Raw genomic sequence first — 16,683 nt, 5'->3', positions numbered from 1 at the left:
AATATTTTAACACTGTTAAAATAAAAATAAATTAGAAAATGCTTGTTTGTATGGATGTATGTATGATGAAGGTCCTTGATCAGGTTTCTTCAGAACTGACTTCTAAAATGTTTTCAAATGCCTAATAAAGAGTAGATTAAATTTTGGGTTTGTTATAAATGTTCATTTAGGTAATGAATATATGCCTTATTTTGACTATTAAAGACCTACTTCTAAGCACTAGCCTCAACTTGAAAAGTAGAACTGAATGAGCAGTACACAGCTGGTGTGAAATCAGAATGCAGCTGAAAGCAGTTATGATGGTACAACCTTCCACAAATTGGCTTATTCTGCTTTCCCAGTCATTGTAATTGAATTAGGGATGTTTATAACAATGTGTGAATGCATCAGTGTGCATGTAAAGTCTTTCTTGGCATACCTAAAGGAGCAGATCTAGCCTAGTCTAGACCATCCCTGCTTGAAGACTTCTGAGCTTGCTAACCATCCTGTTCCTTGTTGCAGTTTATCATACTGAATTGTGCATGCCTTGGACGTTACAGATTTCAGGAACAATGTTTTTTGATCTTGGTTTAATCCTTCAAGCAGAAAGTTGCCTTTTAAAAAGAAGACCTCAAACATGTTCTAGAAGCACCGCGTGCTGGAGATTGAGTTTGTTCTAAATCATGTAATACATATGAAAAACAAATGTTAAAGTAACTTACTGGTGTTCTTGCTTTCCAGAAATGGAGGAACAGAATGCTGGGTCTGGGATTGAAGATTTATAAAGGATTATGGGATTATACATTGAAGAGCCAGCAGGCGGAATGCCTGAGTGACTGAAGAAAATGGGTGCTAATGCATCTAACTACCCTCACTCATGTTCCCCAAGGGTAGGGGGAAATTCACAGGCACAACAGACGTTCATAGGTAAGTCTCTTCGGTTATCTTGTTGCTTATGTAGATGGCTCGCTGGATTGTATATACGCTGGATTTGAATTCTTTGCAGTAATATTATGCCTAGTTTCTATTTTCTAGGTCATCAGTTTGAGTCTGTTCAAGCTCAATAGTGCATAAAATTTGGTACTGTCCAATATCTGCTTGGCATACATATGCAATGAGTTGATCTGCCAGTTGCTAGTAAACAGATGCCAGGTTATTTATGAAAATAAAAAGTGTTTTTTGATAATTCAGCCATATACACTAGCTCTCACTGTTTGAGGAGCAGCTGCTATCTGAAAATAGTATTTACCATTTTGCAATCTTCCTCGGGTTTTCAGTGAAACAGTGTTAGAGCGCAGAACACTCCTGATCATCAGTACTCCTTGTAGTATTGGCACTGTGTCTGTAGGAGAGTGAATTACTTCCTCATTGCCAGAAAGGTTATCTCTACTAATAAACCTGTTCAAGTAACAAGCAGTCTGGAAGATAACTTCTCCTTATGCCGTTTTCCTGTTTCTGCAAATTGGGGTGAGGAGAGGGGAGTTACTTCTGGTTTAGAATACTGTTAGGACAATAAAGTACCTCGTTTAAGTAGAAACTTGAGTAGATGTGCTCTTAAACTACCTTCTCATCCCAGCCATAACTGGGGCAGGTAGCAACTTTACATTCTTTTCAGTCTAGCAGAAAAAGACCTCAGTGGAGATCTAAGTACTGTCACACTATAAATAATAATTATGTGATGAATCTAAAAGAAGACACTACTTCAGAAGATAATCTAGTTTAGAAAAAACAACACCCTGACAGCCTGAAGAATGATCTTAGCAGTAAATAACATAAATACTTTATAAACACATTTCTTCTTTATGCCTTGGCTTGCAACAGTGAATAAGTAGCTAATGATATGCAGTGTTACTTCTATTTTTAATCACCACTGAAAGCGCAGTGGAATTCTTAGAGGAAAAATAGGCTTGCTTTATAATTATTCTTTATCTCAGCTTTTGTGACATTCCTAACTTATGGAGATCTGAGGAGAGGACAGCACACAAGTTCTTATATGTGAAAGTTTCTTCTCTGGATTAAAATTGGGTATGCTAGTAGCAAGTCAAGATAACTTTAGTACTAACGTCTTTTATACCCATGCTGTAAAGTCCTCCTAAAGGCTTAGTTATGATACACTGAAAATACATTAAGAGTAGTAAAAGATATCTTAATTTATATCTATGTACTTCCTAAAATCACTGCTAAAACTTTTTCGGTGCACATCTTGGTGGGTTTTTAATTGGCCTTTATATTGAATGAAGAGAAATCCTAGCAGATCTGCGTGCCCAAACAGCACTTGGAGAGCTCATAAGAGGCAGAGAAGGTTCCGAAGGCTTCATCAGATTCCCTGGGAACTTTGTCCTTTGTGTGTGGAAGGTTTTCATGATGCTCTTTGATATTAAAACCCAAATAAAAACCTGTTATTTAGTGAGCTGTGAACTTTTGGATCCCCATTATCTACTGAAAATTGGAGTTGAGGCTTTTTTTGAGGAAGGTCTATAAGCATGTCATTGTATCATCTTGAGCAAAGAAAATGAGTGTTCTTATATTTAAAAAAAAATAAAAAGACTGAAATCTTCTGATATTATGTTGGCATGTACACGAGTAGTGTAACTGTGCTACCTGTGACACTGGCATATATTCCTCCTTTCTGCCTTGTGTTGGTTGGCTGTTTCTTGACTCTGGTTGGATGGATGGCTTTTGTAGCTGTCTCAGTAGAAAATAGAAGTCCTAAAATTGAAAGATGAGATTTTAATCACTTGTCAGAGTAATCATGTTTTTGTTATACATGAACTTTTACAGTTCCATTGTGTAGAAGACATGAGGTGTACATATTTGCAGTTATGCTTTTGGGCAGCATGAAGACTGGTGGTGTAAGAGCATGATGCGTATTAATTGCCTTCTTTCTGGAAATTGGATTCAGACCTGTGGGTTTGTTTAGACATGCTGCTTTGCCATTAAAGTTGCACCATGCTACAGTTTAAGTGTAGGATGAACACTGAAAGCAGAGAATTGATCTAACAGAGCACAGCATTTTCATAGTGTGACTTCCCGTGTTAGTGAAATCAATGCTAAATTTGCTTGCAGATTTCAAAGAGGAGCTAAATCAATAAAAATGAAGTGCTCACTGTAAAAATACTTGTTTTAGCCAAGGCTTAACTAGTCATTCTCTTGCTGTTTTGTCTACAGCATTCAGAAGGAGGATTTCACACCATTTTCTAGGGTGGTACATCTGTTCAAGATGTTTGTTTTTTAAATACAGCTCTATAATTAGTTTTTAACATGTGTAGGCATGCAGAGGACTTGACAAATCCCATTATTCATTGTCAAGTGCCCTGGTAGTTTCTCTTGGCAGTCATCTGTTTGTTATAAATATTTATCTGTTCAAACCTAGACATGGTCTAGGGGCATGAAGTAGCTATTGCTTTTTAACAACGTTTAATCATAGAATCATTTAGGTTGGAGAAGACCTCCAAGATCATCAAGTCAGCCACTAACCTAGCACTGCCAAGTCTACCACTAAACCCTCTCCCCAAGCACCTCGTCTTCTGAATACCTCCAGGGGTGGTGACTCAGCCACTTCTCTGGGCAGCCTGTTCCAACGCCTCACAACCCTCTCAGTGAAGAAATGTCTCCTAATATCCAACCTGAACCTCCCCTGGTGCAACTTGAGGCCATTTCCTCTTGTTCTATTTCTTGGTGCTTGGGAGAAGAGACTGACTCCCCACCTTGCTACAACCTCACTTAAGTTAGTTGCAGAGAGCGGTAAGGTCTCCCCTGAGCCTTCTCTTCTCCAGATTAAACAAACCCAGCTCCCACAGCCACTCCTCATACAAGTAGCACTTGTGTCCCAGACCCTTCACCAGCTTCGTAGCCTTGCTCTGAACACTCCAGCCCCTTGATGTCCTTCTTGTAGTAAGGGACCCAAAACTGAATGCAGCACTCGAGGTGTGACCTCACCAGAGCTGAGTACAGGGGGACGATCATTTCCCTGGTCCTGCTGGCAACGCTATTCCTGATACAAGCAGAATGCTGCTGGCCTTCTTGGCCACCTGAGCACACTGCTGGCTCATGTTCATGCTGGCTGTCAGTGAGCACCCCCAGGTCCCTTTCAGCAGTACTAGACTTCCACCTTTTATTGTAGAAGACGGGAGTAAATTCTTATTTCTGACTTCTAATGCCTCTGCCTGCTGAAGGAATATAGGTGGACCCAAAAGAGGCTTGTCAAAACTTTCAGGGATGCTGAGCCACCAGCTATTGGGAATCCAGAGAGGCTGTGCTAGTGCACCTCTTCTTCTGCGTCTGGAGAAAAGCAGTTGCCACAGCTCTATTAATAGCGGTGCTTTATCTAATTGTAAGACTTACTAGTGCTGTTAGCAGTGCTTCTGAAATTAAATCCTCTGTGTAGCGCAGGATGTGCATAGGTTTGAATGGTATTTTAGTGTCTTGTGGTGATTCATGTGCAAGTAATACCTGATGGCAGCCTTCAGGGAAGAGAGAAATTGAGACTTCTGGTGTCCTAGTTTTTGTTTAGCAGAATATAAGGGAATATTGAATGTACTCAAATTTGCCATTAGAATCCAAGATACTTGAAATAATAATGAGCTGGCTTGTTCCCTCAGAGCAGCATCGTTACAGAATGTCCAAAGTGCAGTTACTTTTATTGTGAAATGTAATCTATACTCTTTTTGAAAGTATAGTGAAATTGTAGGCTCATCTCTATCAGCAGGAGGCTAAATCTCCACTTTTCTGTTGTAATATCTATTATATCATGTAGAAGGAATATGGCAGATTTTACAGCGTGATCTCTTTGAAGTAGTTGTGAGTTACTAGTATTTTCATTTAAATTGACTTTAATGTCGTGAAATTTCAATATAACTTACAATATGTTGCCTGATTGAGCAAAATTTAATGTAGCATGGCTAAAATAGTCTTTCCTCAAAGAAAGTAAAGTTCCTTCACAAAACTTTCACTAGTAGGTGAATTATAAAACCATTACACTGCATGATTTGGGAAGTTTTTATTAGCTTGGCATAAAAGCCAGTGTATAGGGTTACTTAAAGTTAGTGAGGCTTAAATAACGAAACAATTTATGGTTATATTAAATTGCTAGATTTGCCATGTTCTCAGATACAACTTTGAATTGCTCCTGTCTTTTTCAAACTTCAAAAAATACCTATCTGAAATAATGTGGTAACTAAAACTGTACTTGGACAGACTGGCCCATAACGTCAAAATAGCATCACATCAAATCTGCCTGGAACAAATCGAACAGAGACAGACAGGTGACTGAAACAAGTTACAGAAGGCCACACAAACTGTGTGGTGGTTCGACGTGCTTTGAACCTAAAAATCCACAACAGGTAGTGAAGTTACACAAGTGTAGTAATAGAAAATTATGAAATGTTCCCAATCTAAGTATTTACAAATATATTTCAGGTTAACAAAGCCTGTTATTGTTATCAATCTTTATGCCATTTGGAAGCATCTTATTTTCATATATTGTCTGGAAGAGGTTGGTTTGGTGTACTTTTTTTCCTGTCAAGTCTGCATTTTCCACCATCTGTCTCAGAATGAAAACTCTGTAAATTAAGTTAGAAAATAGCCCTTTACCCAGTGAGTCATAGTTCTGTTTAAACTATAGCTTTATTTTTTTATTAAAACTTTAATTCAATTTTCCATTGCTTCTAAAAATGTGAATCCTAATTTCTTTTCTTACTATCTGTGTTATTGTATATGTAGCTAACATCAAAATGGCCATCAGCAAATACTCATTTAGGAGAACAGGTCAGGAATGCAATGCAAATAACGTTGGGGGAAAATCTATATTTCATGGCAGGCTCAAATCACAATGTAATTTACATGTAAATGATCTTTGAAAAATAACATGCATTCTTTAGTTGCATAATGCTACTTTCAAAGGGAATCTTTAATATAGTAAAGTTTGCATATTCCGTATTGTTTTTAATGGGGTGTACATACAAATTGGCATCTGCTTTGTGGAACGGATCCCATTTTGTGTTTGATTTTCAGCATTACTTAATTATCACAAGCAAGATTTCTATTTTCTTGTTGAAATTTGCATTGAAATTAGATTCATTGTCTTTAATTTTCTTGACGGTTTTGGTACTGTATTTTTATTTTTGTTTTTTCACCCTTTTTCCTTGTGACTCTGTTAGGTGTCTGATGTAGAATATGCTTTTCTTGTTGAAACAACACTTAGTGCTACAAGAACAGAATTTGAAAATTACTTTGGAAGATGAGGGGAGCTCACAGCTACTGTGAGACTACTGTTTCATTAAGTTCCTACAAGTTTTTTTTTAAAAAGGCTGTTTTTGCATCTCTTAGAGCTAGTGCAATGAAGCCTGTAATGTTATGACCACAGTTCTCTCTCCCTGCTTTGATAAGTGTGCCATGTGCAACAGCTATATCAACTGGCACTGCCTGGCTCTTAGAATTGAGAAAATGAAGCTATAAATTTTAATAATTCAATAACTTATTATTAAAGTATAGACTTCATAATAAATACAAGCTTATTAGATGAAGAAAAAGGCTTTTTGTTCTTAATAGCCAGAAAAGGATTCAGTCAGGTTTTCAACTTGTTGAATTATCTAATGTGTGGAGAAGGAAAAACAGTTAACTTAGAGACACTGATGGACTGTTTGAATATTGCAGACCTTTCTCTTAAAGAATAAATGTGTTTAATTTTCTTCCTTTTGTTTTGCCTTCAGGGACATCATCCTACTCTCATCAAGGTTATGGCTGTGAATCAAAGCTGTATAGCCTTGACCATGGCCATGAGAAACCTCAAGACAAGAAAAAGAAAACCTCTGGCCTTGCCACCCTCAAAAAGAAATTCATTAAGCGTCGGAAATCTAGCCGATCTGCTGATCATGCCAAGCAGATGCGAGAACTTCTCTCAGGCTGGGATGTCAGAGATGTTAACGCATTAGTAGAAGAATATGAAGGGACGTCAGCCTTAAAAGAACTTTATCTACAAGCTAATTTAGCAAGACCAGAAGCCAGGACGCTACAAAAAGACATGGCTGAACTTTATCAGTACAAATATTGTACTGATGTAGACTTAATATTTCAAGAAACTTGTTTCCCTGTGCATCGTGCGATACTAGCGGCAAGATGTCCATTTTTTAAGACGCTGCTTTCTTCCTCACCAGAGTATGGGGCAGAAATAATAATGGACATCAACACAGCTGGCATTGATATGCCTATGTTTTCTGCTTTGTTACACTACCTTTATACGGGAGAGTTTGGAATGGAGGATTCAAGGTTCCAAAATGTTGATATCCTCGTGCAGCTTAGTGAAGAATTTGGAACACCAAATTCCTTAGATGTTGACATGCGTGCACTGTTTGATTATATGTGCTATTATGATGTGGTTCTGAGCTTTTCATCCAACTCTGATTTAGTTGAAACTTTTGGTGGAAGTCAGAACTGTCTAGATGAAGAGCTCAGAGCTCACAAAGCTATTATTTCGTCACGATCTCCGTTTTTTCGCCACTTGCTGCAGAGGAGGATACGAACCGGTGAAGAAATCACAGACCGAACTCTACGAACTCCAACTAGAATTATATTGGATGAATCTATCATACCAAAAAAGTACGCTAAGGTCATCTTGAACTGTATGTATACAGATGTGGTGGACCTCTCAGTTTTGCACTCCAGCCCTTCAGTGGGCAGTTTAAGTGAAGTTCAGGCTCTTGTAGCAGGAAAACTGAACATGACTAGGGCTGAAGAAGCTATGGAGCTTTACCACATAGCACTGTTCTTGGAGTTTAACATGCTTGCACAAGGTATGTAATCCTGTCCTCTCTACAGAATAAATGACCTTATTTGAACATTTATTTTTTTTATCTTGAGAATGAGAATTGTTTGCGTTGGAAAGTGCCTTCAAGATCATGTAGTTCTAACCCCCCTGCCATGGGCAGGGACACCTTCCACAAGACTAGTTAATTGTGAATAGCTTAAATGTCAGACTTGCTTAAGAAAACATTAATGCTAAATGTCAGTAGGAAAAGAAAAATGCACATTTCTGCAGTAGTCCAAACAGTTCCTTAAAAAGAAAGGAGGGGAAGAGGTTTCTTCACTTTGTTCCATTTGAGGAAATCAACTTTCTTCACAGTCTTACCTGTGGAGAAGCCAGTAAACTGTCAGTGAAGCTTTGTCTCCTGTCCAGCTGTTGCTTTCTCTTCATGGTGCCTTTCAGTAATTCTCATCCTCCCTCTGCAGTAGGAGCAGAGTGTGCCGTGGGTATTATGCTTGCATGCCTTCTGCTTTCAGAAGGGGAAGAGTAAGGAACACTTGCTCGAGTTTCTGCACTGTGCTCATAGTCCGATTAAAATAGCCTTCTGCAAAAAAATTGGGAGTTCTATTCACTCATATTTCAAGTGCATCTTTTTTCAAAATGTTAATTGAAGAAGACTACAGCTATTGTACACTTACATTTAAATAAGGAAGTATAAATAGGAGCAGTCTGTGGGATCTTTTTTTTTTTTTTTTTTTGACCTGAGTGTGAATGCACATCTGTTAATTTGTCACTTTGGTGCTGGAATCCTACATATCAGCCACCTGTATTGTGTGTGGAAAGGGTGCTGTTGCTGGGGGTGGTGAAAGTTGGATTTCTTTGAGCATCTGAATGAGCAGAACTAGCAGTGTCTGTTCTCACGGAACTGTTCAAACACTATTCCTAGGGCAGCTCGCCCTGTACCCTGGTCAGCAGAAGCTGTAAGTCGGGATGTCTGTCTGTGTGAAGAACTGAGAAGCTGCTATGTTCAAGTCTTCTCAGTTCAAGCTGAGGTTTTGAAAAGTGCTAACTACTTCAACTGCAGTTTTTATTCCTCTTTTGTAGAGTGCGTATTCCTTTCTGAAAATAAGGCCCTTTACTGCATTCATGGTATGAAGTCTAGAATTGCCAGCTTTCTTTTTGAAAACCATTAGTTTGTCTGCATTCTCTTTTACAGTGTGCGTATGCATAATGAGTCTTTCTATCAGTGGCTGGCAATGTACTTGAAGAAAAAGAATTTATTTCCTATCTGTAAGTTGGGGATAATGCATCTGTGTTTTCTAGGGAGAGAAGAAATGCCATATGAGGGCTTTTAGCCGCAATGAGCATCATTATTGAAGCATGCTGTTTATTTCAAATATGTGTAACAGGTCTTTATTTCTGATCTTTATCTACTTTCATTTACAATCCCTTTTTTGGGCCTAAATGAGGTATGGGGTGGAGGATACAAGGGATTCTTGTTGAGAGAAGGAAATAGCTAGCGTTACTATGAAGTAATCTTATATATTAGCAATAAATTATTTCTGTGGCTTATGTCAAAGCAGGCACACCAAGCTTACAATCATGCTGTTTGAACATAAACACAAAAGGTTTAATTGCGCAAGTGCTGCAGGACTTCAGTATTTATGTGTTAATAAGCAGAACTGAATTGGGGGCAGTTAGTGTTTTCAGCCCTAAAAGGTTTCACTTCTGTCCATTGTTCTTGAAGATCACGCAACTCTGGATAGCTTTCTTCCTGCACATGAGGGCTGGCCAGGGTTGTTGGAGGCTGAGATTGCAGAGCATGATGGCTGAACTGATATCTCCTGTGGTGGCCTGAGCCTGGCTTGCTGTTTTACCTGTTGGGGTTCAGTGGCTATGCCGTACATAATGAGATACTGCAGTTGCTGATGTGGTAGTGATGTGATGGTGATAGTTTTACTTTTGAGGTGAGAAACTGAGAATGGAGTTCCCTGAGATCAGTGATGTGATTTACTTAAGCTAGTTTAATTCAAAGAAAATAACTTTCTACAGTAGATCTGTACATCTGTAACTTCTAGCTGTCAAATTATACTCATCAAGATTGAAATCTTTGTATTACAAACTATCAAACCGACCTTCTTAGAATTAGGAAACTTAAGGACTTGAGGACTGACAGATAAGAGCAGCTATAAGCACTACATGAGGAGATCATACCCAGTTTCTTCAAACCATCAATAGGTCCTTCAAGGAGCTGCATCTAACTTCAACAAAAGATATGGGGAACTAATCAGTAACTATTGAATCTTCCCTAGAAGCTGCTATTAGGAAACTGATTTTCAGATGATGCTAGAAGCTGAAATAATTCTGCTGAAATAAACTGCCAGGAAACGGGGGAGAGTTCTTTTCTGAGATATCTCACAGAATGAGAATGAGGTGTCCTTGGACTTGATTGTGTTGTTGTTCCCCTCTAAGTACACCTTGAAACTGAACATTAAACAGAATGCAGAAGAGGCATAAAGTTTTACTATGGTTGAAGCAGTGTTGGATTCATTCCTATACAATATATCCAAGCTCATACTACTTGAAAGCAGGATAATTCATAGATCAGCTGAAAGCAGGAAAGGAAAATTAGTTGAAATGAGGAAGGTGCTGCAAGTGCACAGTTTCTCAGTGTCTGATTATTTTGGTGCATGCACTTATACAAGTGCTAAAAGGATTTAGCGTGCGCAGGGAATGCTAATGAGGGAATTAAACTGTGAATGAAACCCTCACTAAGACACTGAATAATTAGTCACTGTTTCATAAATGAACAGGGTGTGATTCTTTCCCTCAGATTGGAAATCCAAACTGGAACAACTGAGGAATTTGAAGGTGCTCTGAAGGAGCAGCGTAACTTCTCTCAAAATCAGATCAGTGTGTTGTAAATCAGCGCTCTTCAGTAACGTGCTGTGGGTCAGTACTTGCCTTAAAATATGTTGTATGAGTCAGTGGGAAGAGGTCTTAAATGTTCTTAATTGCGGGGGTTTTTGCCCACCCTGAGGGAGGGCAAGGAGAAGCTCCCGCAGCTGCAGCAGCACCACCCAGTGGTGGCTGGAACCGTCTGAGCCTGGCCCCAGCTGTGGGCTTTTTGGGGATGGTGACTGACAATAGGTGTAGGGATGCACTGGCCATCAGGTCTCTTCTTTGTCTGGTAAATCTTTGCCTGACAACGAAAACGGTGAGCTGTGTAACGGTGAGGTAGTGTCGGGGTAGGAGGCTGCTGTCCTTAGGGGAGAAATGCAATAAAATCAGGGAAGGATTGAAATTTGCTCTATTATGCAACAGTAGCAAACAAATTCTGGATGTTCTCCCCCCCCCCAGCCACCCCTTCAGACTTTTAAATTCCAGTTGATAACTTAATTATGATTTTATGGCTGGATGCTGTGCTACCTAGATGCAGGAGAAAGCAGTAAGCAGTTTGTAGAAAATCTGCACATGCCAGTGAAATCAGTATCCAGCAGTTTCATACTGAATTAGCATGCTGAGTTCGTGCTTAGGTCAAACTATACTGTGCTGGCACTAAAGAATTGCTGTGGTTTAATCCTATAATCAAAATTAAAAGGAAGCTTATTAGATCAGGAAAAAACCAAACGCCTGCACTTGACTAGCAGATCACTTAAAATATGTGCTTTAGTAGCAATTGCACCTTACTTCAGTACGTACCACAGTACCTTGTCCTCCCCTAGCAGGTGCAATACTTCACGTGAGAGAGCTGAGTCTCCAGGTGAGTGGTGTCCCTCCTGTTCCCTGAGTCACTGCTCGCACACTTCTGTGCTGGGAGCTGTCACTCGGACATCTGACTTGCAGGCGTTGTGCAGAGCGGTGCTGGAAGAGGCAGCACTGTGTGTAGTGGTTGGAGCCCGCTGCGCTGGCAGTTCTTGTGAAACCTCCTAGCTCGGTCCTCTGACAGTGCTCTTCTCCTCCGCTGGGCAGCAGTTTCACCCAGGTTCTCTGTCCCATCTCATCGCCTGGCGTTTGCGGTAGCTGATGTCTCAAGTTTCTTCTCTCAGCTTCCACACACACACCCCAGCTCAAGTTCTTGATTTGGCTCGCTCATTCTGGCCAATTCCAAATATGCTAAAGCTTGTCTCCCTGGTTTCCTGCAAAATATTTTGGGTTCATTATGTGCAGGTCTGGATCCTCTTTCCAACTCATTTTGCTCACTTTACCCAATTCTGGCTGGATGTTTGTAGCTGAGTGTTGAGTGAAATTGATGGATTTTAAAGCTTCTGATCTTTTTTTTTTTTTTTTTGTTTCCAGCTGATTTTAGCCTGATTTGTCTTTGGGGTCCTTTCTAAGTATCCAGATGTCGTTTTTCATCAGTTTCAGCAATGATTCAGCTTTGACTCTTTCTATGGAAATTGGCCTGTTCCTAACGCAGCCGTGCTCCCTTTTCTAACTGTATTTAATAGATTGCTTCCCTGTGATGAAGTCAGTGATGGTTTGGGTACGTGCTAAGAATCTTTACTCTCCAAGTAAAGCAAGCCCACTTAGAATTTACTTGGCTTCAGCTTGACTTAATGATCAGTGTAAATCATTTATATTCCAAAAGAAATTGAATTGGGTCTTTCAGTGAAGTAATATGAATAAATGAACTAATCAGCAATCATTTCATCTATAGGTCTCATCATACCAAAACCCATTTGTACCTAATAACCCAGAAACTGTTATTAGGCATGCTGCAGTATTTGGTAACTATGAGGAAGTGAAGCTCTTAACTGCTTTTGCAGAGGCTGTGTGGATTAGAGCCTTCTCTGCGATGCTCAAGCAGAGCCCTCAGGGGAATGTGGCTGTGTTCTGCCTGTTGTACTCCTGTTCCTGCTTTTGTCGTCTTGCTGCTCTCCAACAACTCCACTGGTGATTGTTTTAGCACACTGGCTCACAAAACTGGGTGTAAAATCACTTAGCCCGTCCTCCTCGATAGCACCATTATTAAAACCAGTTCACTTCCCTAATCCTATTCCCTGTGCATGGTTAGAACAATCCCCTTTCCAGCTTTACCACGCTGCCACATGCACTGCTCTTTCAGGGAAGTTTGACCTGAGTATCTTAGTTGTAAGTTATCTGCGTTGAATACGTGCATCGTGGCCCTAGTGGTGACTACCACAAGCAGTCCCGTTGAGGTGGTGGCACAACACATCTTTGTTGCAGGTTCTCAGGTGCTGGGACCCTATGGGGACCCTATGTAGTGGTCTTGCCTGGGAATCAAGAGGTAGAAAAAAGACTCCAAAAAGCTTTCTAGGTTGAAAAATAATTTGAGACTTTTATCTATGCATTTCTTTCCTTTTATTTTTAGGTGTTGACTTTACATTTGACAAGAATAAGAAGAAACTTTATTTTAATAGTCATATTCAGGAGCACATCCTTTGATCTGGAGGCAGATATCATCTGACATCAAAAGTACCCTTGATCTCAGCAGTACTGAAGTCGTGAAGCACCAGGAAGCCCACAGTAGCTGCATTAAATACACACAAATGTATTGTGGGAAGATTAGAGCAAGTATGTTAGTTATATTAGTGTAGTATAAGTGCTCAAAGGAGCTAGTCTAGCTCATATAACTACAAAATAAATGGAATATGAAGAAGTAAATGTTACCATAAATCTGACCTTTTATCTCCTTAACATGACTCACTTGTACCCAAGCCTGGAATTATTACTGATGTTTTACATTAAGGAGATGAAAGGGGAAAGTTCAGAAAGCAGAAAATCTTTCGTACAGTACTGTTAGGGCTGTATGTAAGGATAAAGAATTTCGCAGACTTGGCCAATTACATGCCCAATTGCACGTGCAATTGTGATGATGCAAACAAATTTTTGCAGAGAAACAGATTTGGACACTGCTTTCAGGCTTTGTCACCTGTTTTCTAGGAAGCGTACTGCTAGTAATGCTACGAGCCATCACTGGTCAGTAGTCCCTTGGAACATCAGCTCAGCCTCCCTCAGCCCTTCATTGTTCCTGTGTTAAGTTCTTCCCTCTGTTTTGTTATGGTTGAGTTGCCAGCCTTTTGTTTCTGACATGTGATTGTTTTCTGTGTAAGCTGGATCAGCTAAGCTGCCTGCTGCTGAATATGCTTTTTAAGGAATGTTGCAGCCCAGTTGAGGGCTGTTACCAACTGATGACTGCAAGAAGCCAAAGATGCAAAAGCAGATTTCAGGCTTCCTAAATTCATGCCCTGTGCTTAGGGTAGGAGCAGGAGAGTGAGTTTGTTTTCTTTATTTGGCAGAGAAAATTTTAAAAAGTGTCTTGCCACAAATGTGAATGCCTTAAACATGTAAAAATTCTTAAATTTCTGGCTAAACTTATAACTACAAAAATCTTAGAAGGCTTAACAGCCTTACAGTTTGACAGCAACATCCAAGTATTTTTAAATTGCACAAGTTGCATGGTTTTCATCTACTCCATAATTTAGTATATCAAATGGCTGGATGATACGCTGTGTTGGAGTCGATGTAATTTATTGAGTTTTCACAGTGGAAAGTTGGTTAGCATAACACAAAATGCCTGTCCTAACCTTCAGTTTGTGTTTTGTATTTGTTTTAACAGTCTGAAGTGCTATAAAGTCAAGCTAGCTCAGTATTTGAATTAGGAAATACTACCATATGCATTACCAGGTCCATAGCAGGTGTTGCTTTGAATTCAGTTTATCAAGGATAAGAGTACATGAATGTTCTTAATTCTTTTGTGTTGAGAAAAATCAATGGAGGGATTAAAAGTAGCTCGAAAGAGGTACTGAACTTCACAATGGATTTCAGAAGTGTTTGACTGCCAAGGTCCATAGGCTCCTTGATCTTCAGTGCTGCTTAGGTCCTGTTTTCTCTCCTGCACAACACTCATGTCGTTTTTTGTTTTGTTTTTTTTTTTTTTTTACCTTTAAGTAACTAAAACTTGTTTGCCTCAGAATCCTAAAGTATGTGTGTGGGGGAAATGCACCTGCAAGTTGCTGGCTTGGCATCAGTTTATGTTTCTTCCCTGCAGTGCCATATTCTCTGTCCTAAAGGAATGCTAGAGGTTTCTAGCAGCTTGAAGTTTTAGCTGTTTTCTATTTTTTTCAAATGGTTTAAAAAAAAATTTAAATGAGATGAAGCTAATAATTAATCAACTGGCAAAGTCAAGCTATTAAAATTATCTTGTTTTGTAATTATTGGGTTAGCCAAAATATGACAGAAATAGATGCTGAAGAGAAGATCCCCTTTGCCAAATGCAGTTATGGGAAAGTATGGGTTGTTGTATTGCTGCTTATGAGATAACAGTACAGACAAAAACTAATAGCCCATCTAACTCTTCTTACTCGCTCTTACTGTTTTCATAGGTGATGTTTTGCCTACTGCTGTGGATAACCTAAATTCATATTGCTATGAATTGTCTTGAGTTCTATGAGGTCACTTGAACCTGACACAGATTGTTTTGGCTGCCAGAAGTGGTACTGCTGCCCTGCCTCCCACGTGGTTTGTGCAGCCAGGGATCTGATGTGGAAGCATATCTGACAGAAGTGAGCTGACTGGTGCACTGCATGGCCACACAAGTCCCACTGAGACGCAAGAGAGGTGTGGAGTGTAAGGGGGAGGCCTGTCTGAATTTAAGAAGAGATTGGACTGTGAACTTAGGCACATGGTCTGAACTTTTGGGTAGACCTGTGCGGTGTCAAAGAGTTGGACTTGATGATCCTTAAGGGTCCCTTCCAACTCAGGATATTCTATGATTCTATGAATTCCAGTGTACAGGGAGGTTTGCTTTTGTGACTGCTTGACCAGCCTGTGCGTGTGGGCTGCCTTCTAACGAACTTTTAACAAGTACAGGATGCGTTTGCATCCTTTGTAAGACATGGGAGGGAGACTGAGTAAATGTCTTCCTCCTTTTTTTTCTTCCAATCAAAAATGGTTAGAACAGCAAGAATGCTCATGGATGACGTGTCTCTGGAGCTTCCAGATATATTGTAGTCCACACTATCTGTAACTCATGCCTTTGAGCTATTTTCTGTGTGCCAGCAGATTCAAAAGTGTGTGTCCCAGTTACCAGCATGGTCTCTTCTAATGTGACAAACTTTAGAAACCATTTAATGGCCTCTAGATGCCATTTTGTTGTCAAGATGAATTCTTTTTACTTCTGGTTTTCCTGACTCCTCTGGCATGCATAAGTTTAAGGGGAGAGATCTCCACCACAAAATGAGTTAAATAAAGCTAATGACTTTGTAGGAAAAAACCTGACATAATCCCATTCCTGCTAACTGTTGAGGGCATGTAATTTGTTTTTGGTAGATCTGTCAACTGTCTTGATAAGATTCCAGGCTGTTAGTATGCTGAGCATGGGCTCAAGCTGTTCTGCTTGGAAGGGCTGTGGAATTGTGTTTGAGAGAGAACTGGGGAAGCAGAAAGGACTTGTCTGTAGGCAGGACCTATGGCTATTGGCATCCAGTACAAAGAGAGCATGAAAGCCCCAGTTTTCCAGAATGGATGAAGTCATTCATCTTGGAGTCTGAAGAAGTGAAAGATCTTTGGAAGATGCTAATGGTCGCAGAAGATTGGGGTAGAGCACTCGGGGACATTGCAAATAGATCTTGGAAAGGCTGTTGCTGCCTGAATATTATAAAACAGCACTCATAGGAAAAAAATGCTCTGTTCCACTGTGCAGAACAATATTGTGGCTATTAGATGATGGCTTTTTTTGCCAAGTGGCTGATTGTTAAAGCAAGAAAACCTTCTGCCAAGGAAAAGGATTGGATTCCTTCCATAGCTAGAATTGGGTTGCCCTAATTTATTTAGATGTTCAGAAAACACTTTAATTATTACCTCATGCTTGCTTCAGAAGAAGTACTTTTAATATGCCCACTGTTCTGACACATTGATAAAAGTACTTGGGAAAAGGACTGTTTCATCATTTAGGCATCCTAAATGAGCCTTTCATCTCCTGTCATACTGCTGGTAGC

General features: G+C 39.7%; 1 protein-coding gene across 2 annotated transcripts in view; it reads left to right on the top strand.

Moving 5' to 3' along the window:
* Positions 1–16,683, top strand: part of BTBD7 (BTB domain containing 7) — a 56,355-nt gene that overhangs the window by 18,604 nt on the left and 21,068 nt on the right. For both annotated transcript variants that reach the window (XM_084522256.1, XM_084522255.1), the window contains exons 2-3: positions 721–906; positions 6,690–7,769. In XM_084522256.1, coding sequence (XP_084378382.1) covers positions 825–906; positions 6,690–7,769 — 1,162 coding nt within the window. In that variant the 5' untranslated portion in view covers positions 721–824. The remainder of the gene's footprint in view (positions 1–720; positions 907–6,689; positions 7,770–16,683) is intronic.

Source organism: Aythya ferina, assembly GCF_964211825.1.
Source record: "Aythya ferina genome assembly, chromosome: 5".
NCBI lineage: Eukaryota > Metazoa > Chordata > Aves > Anseriformes > Anatidae > Aythya > Aythya ferina.
This window is presented reverse-complemented; position numbering and strand designations above follow the sequence as displayed.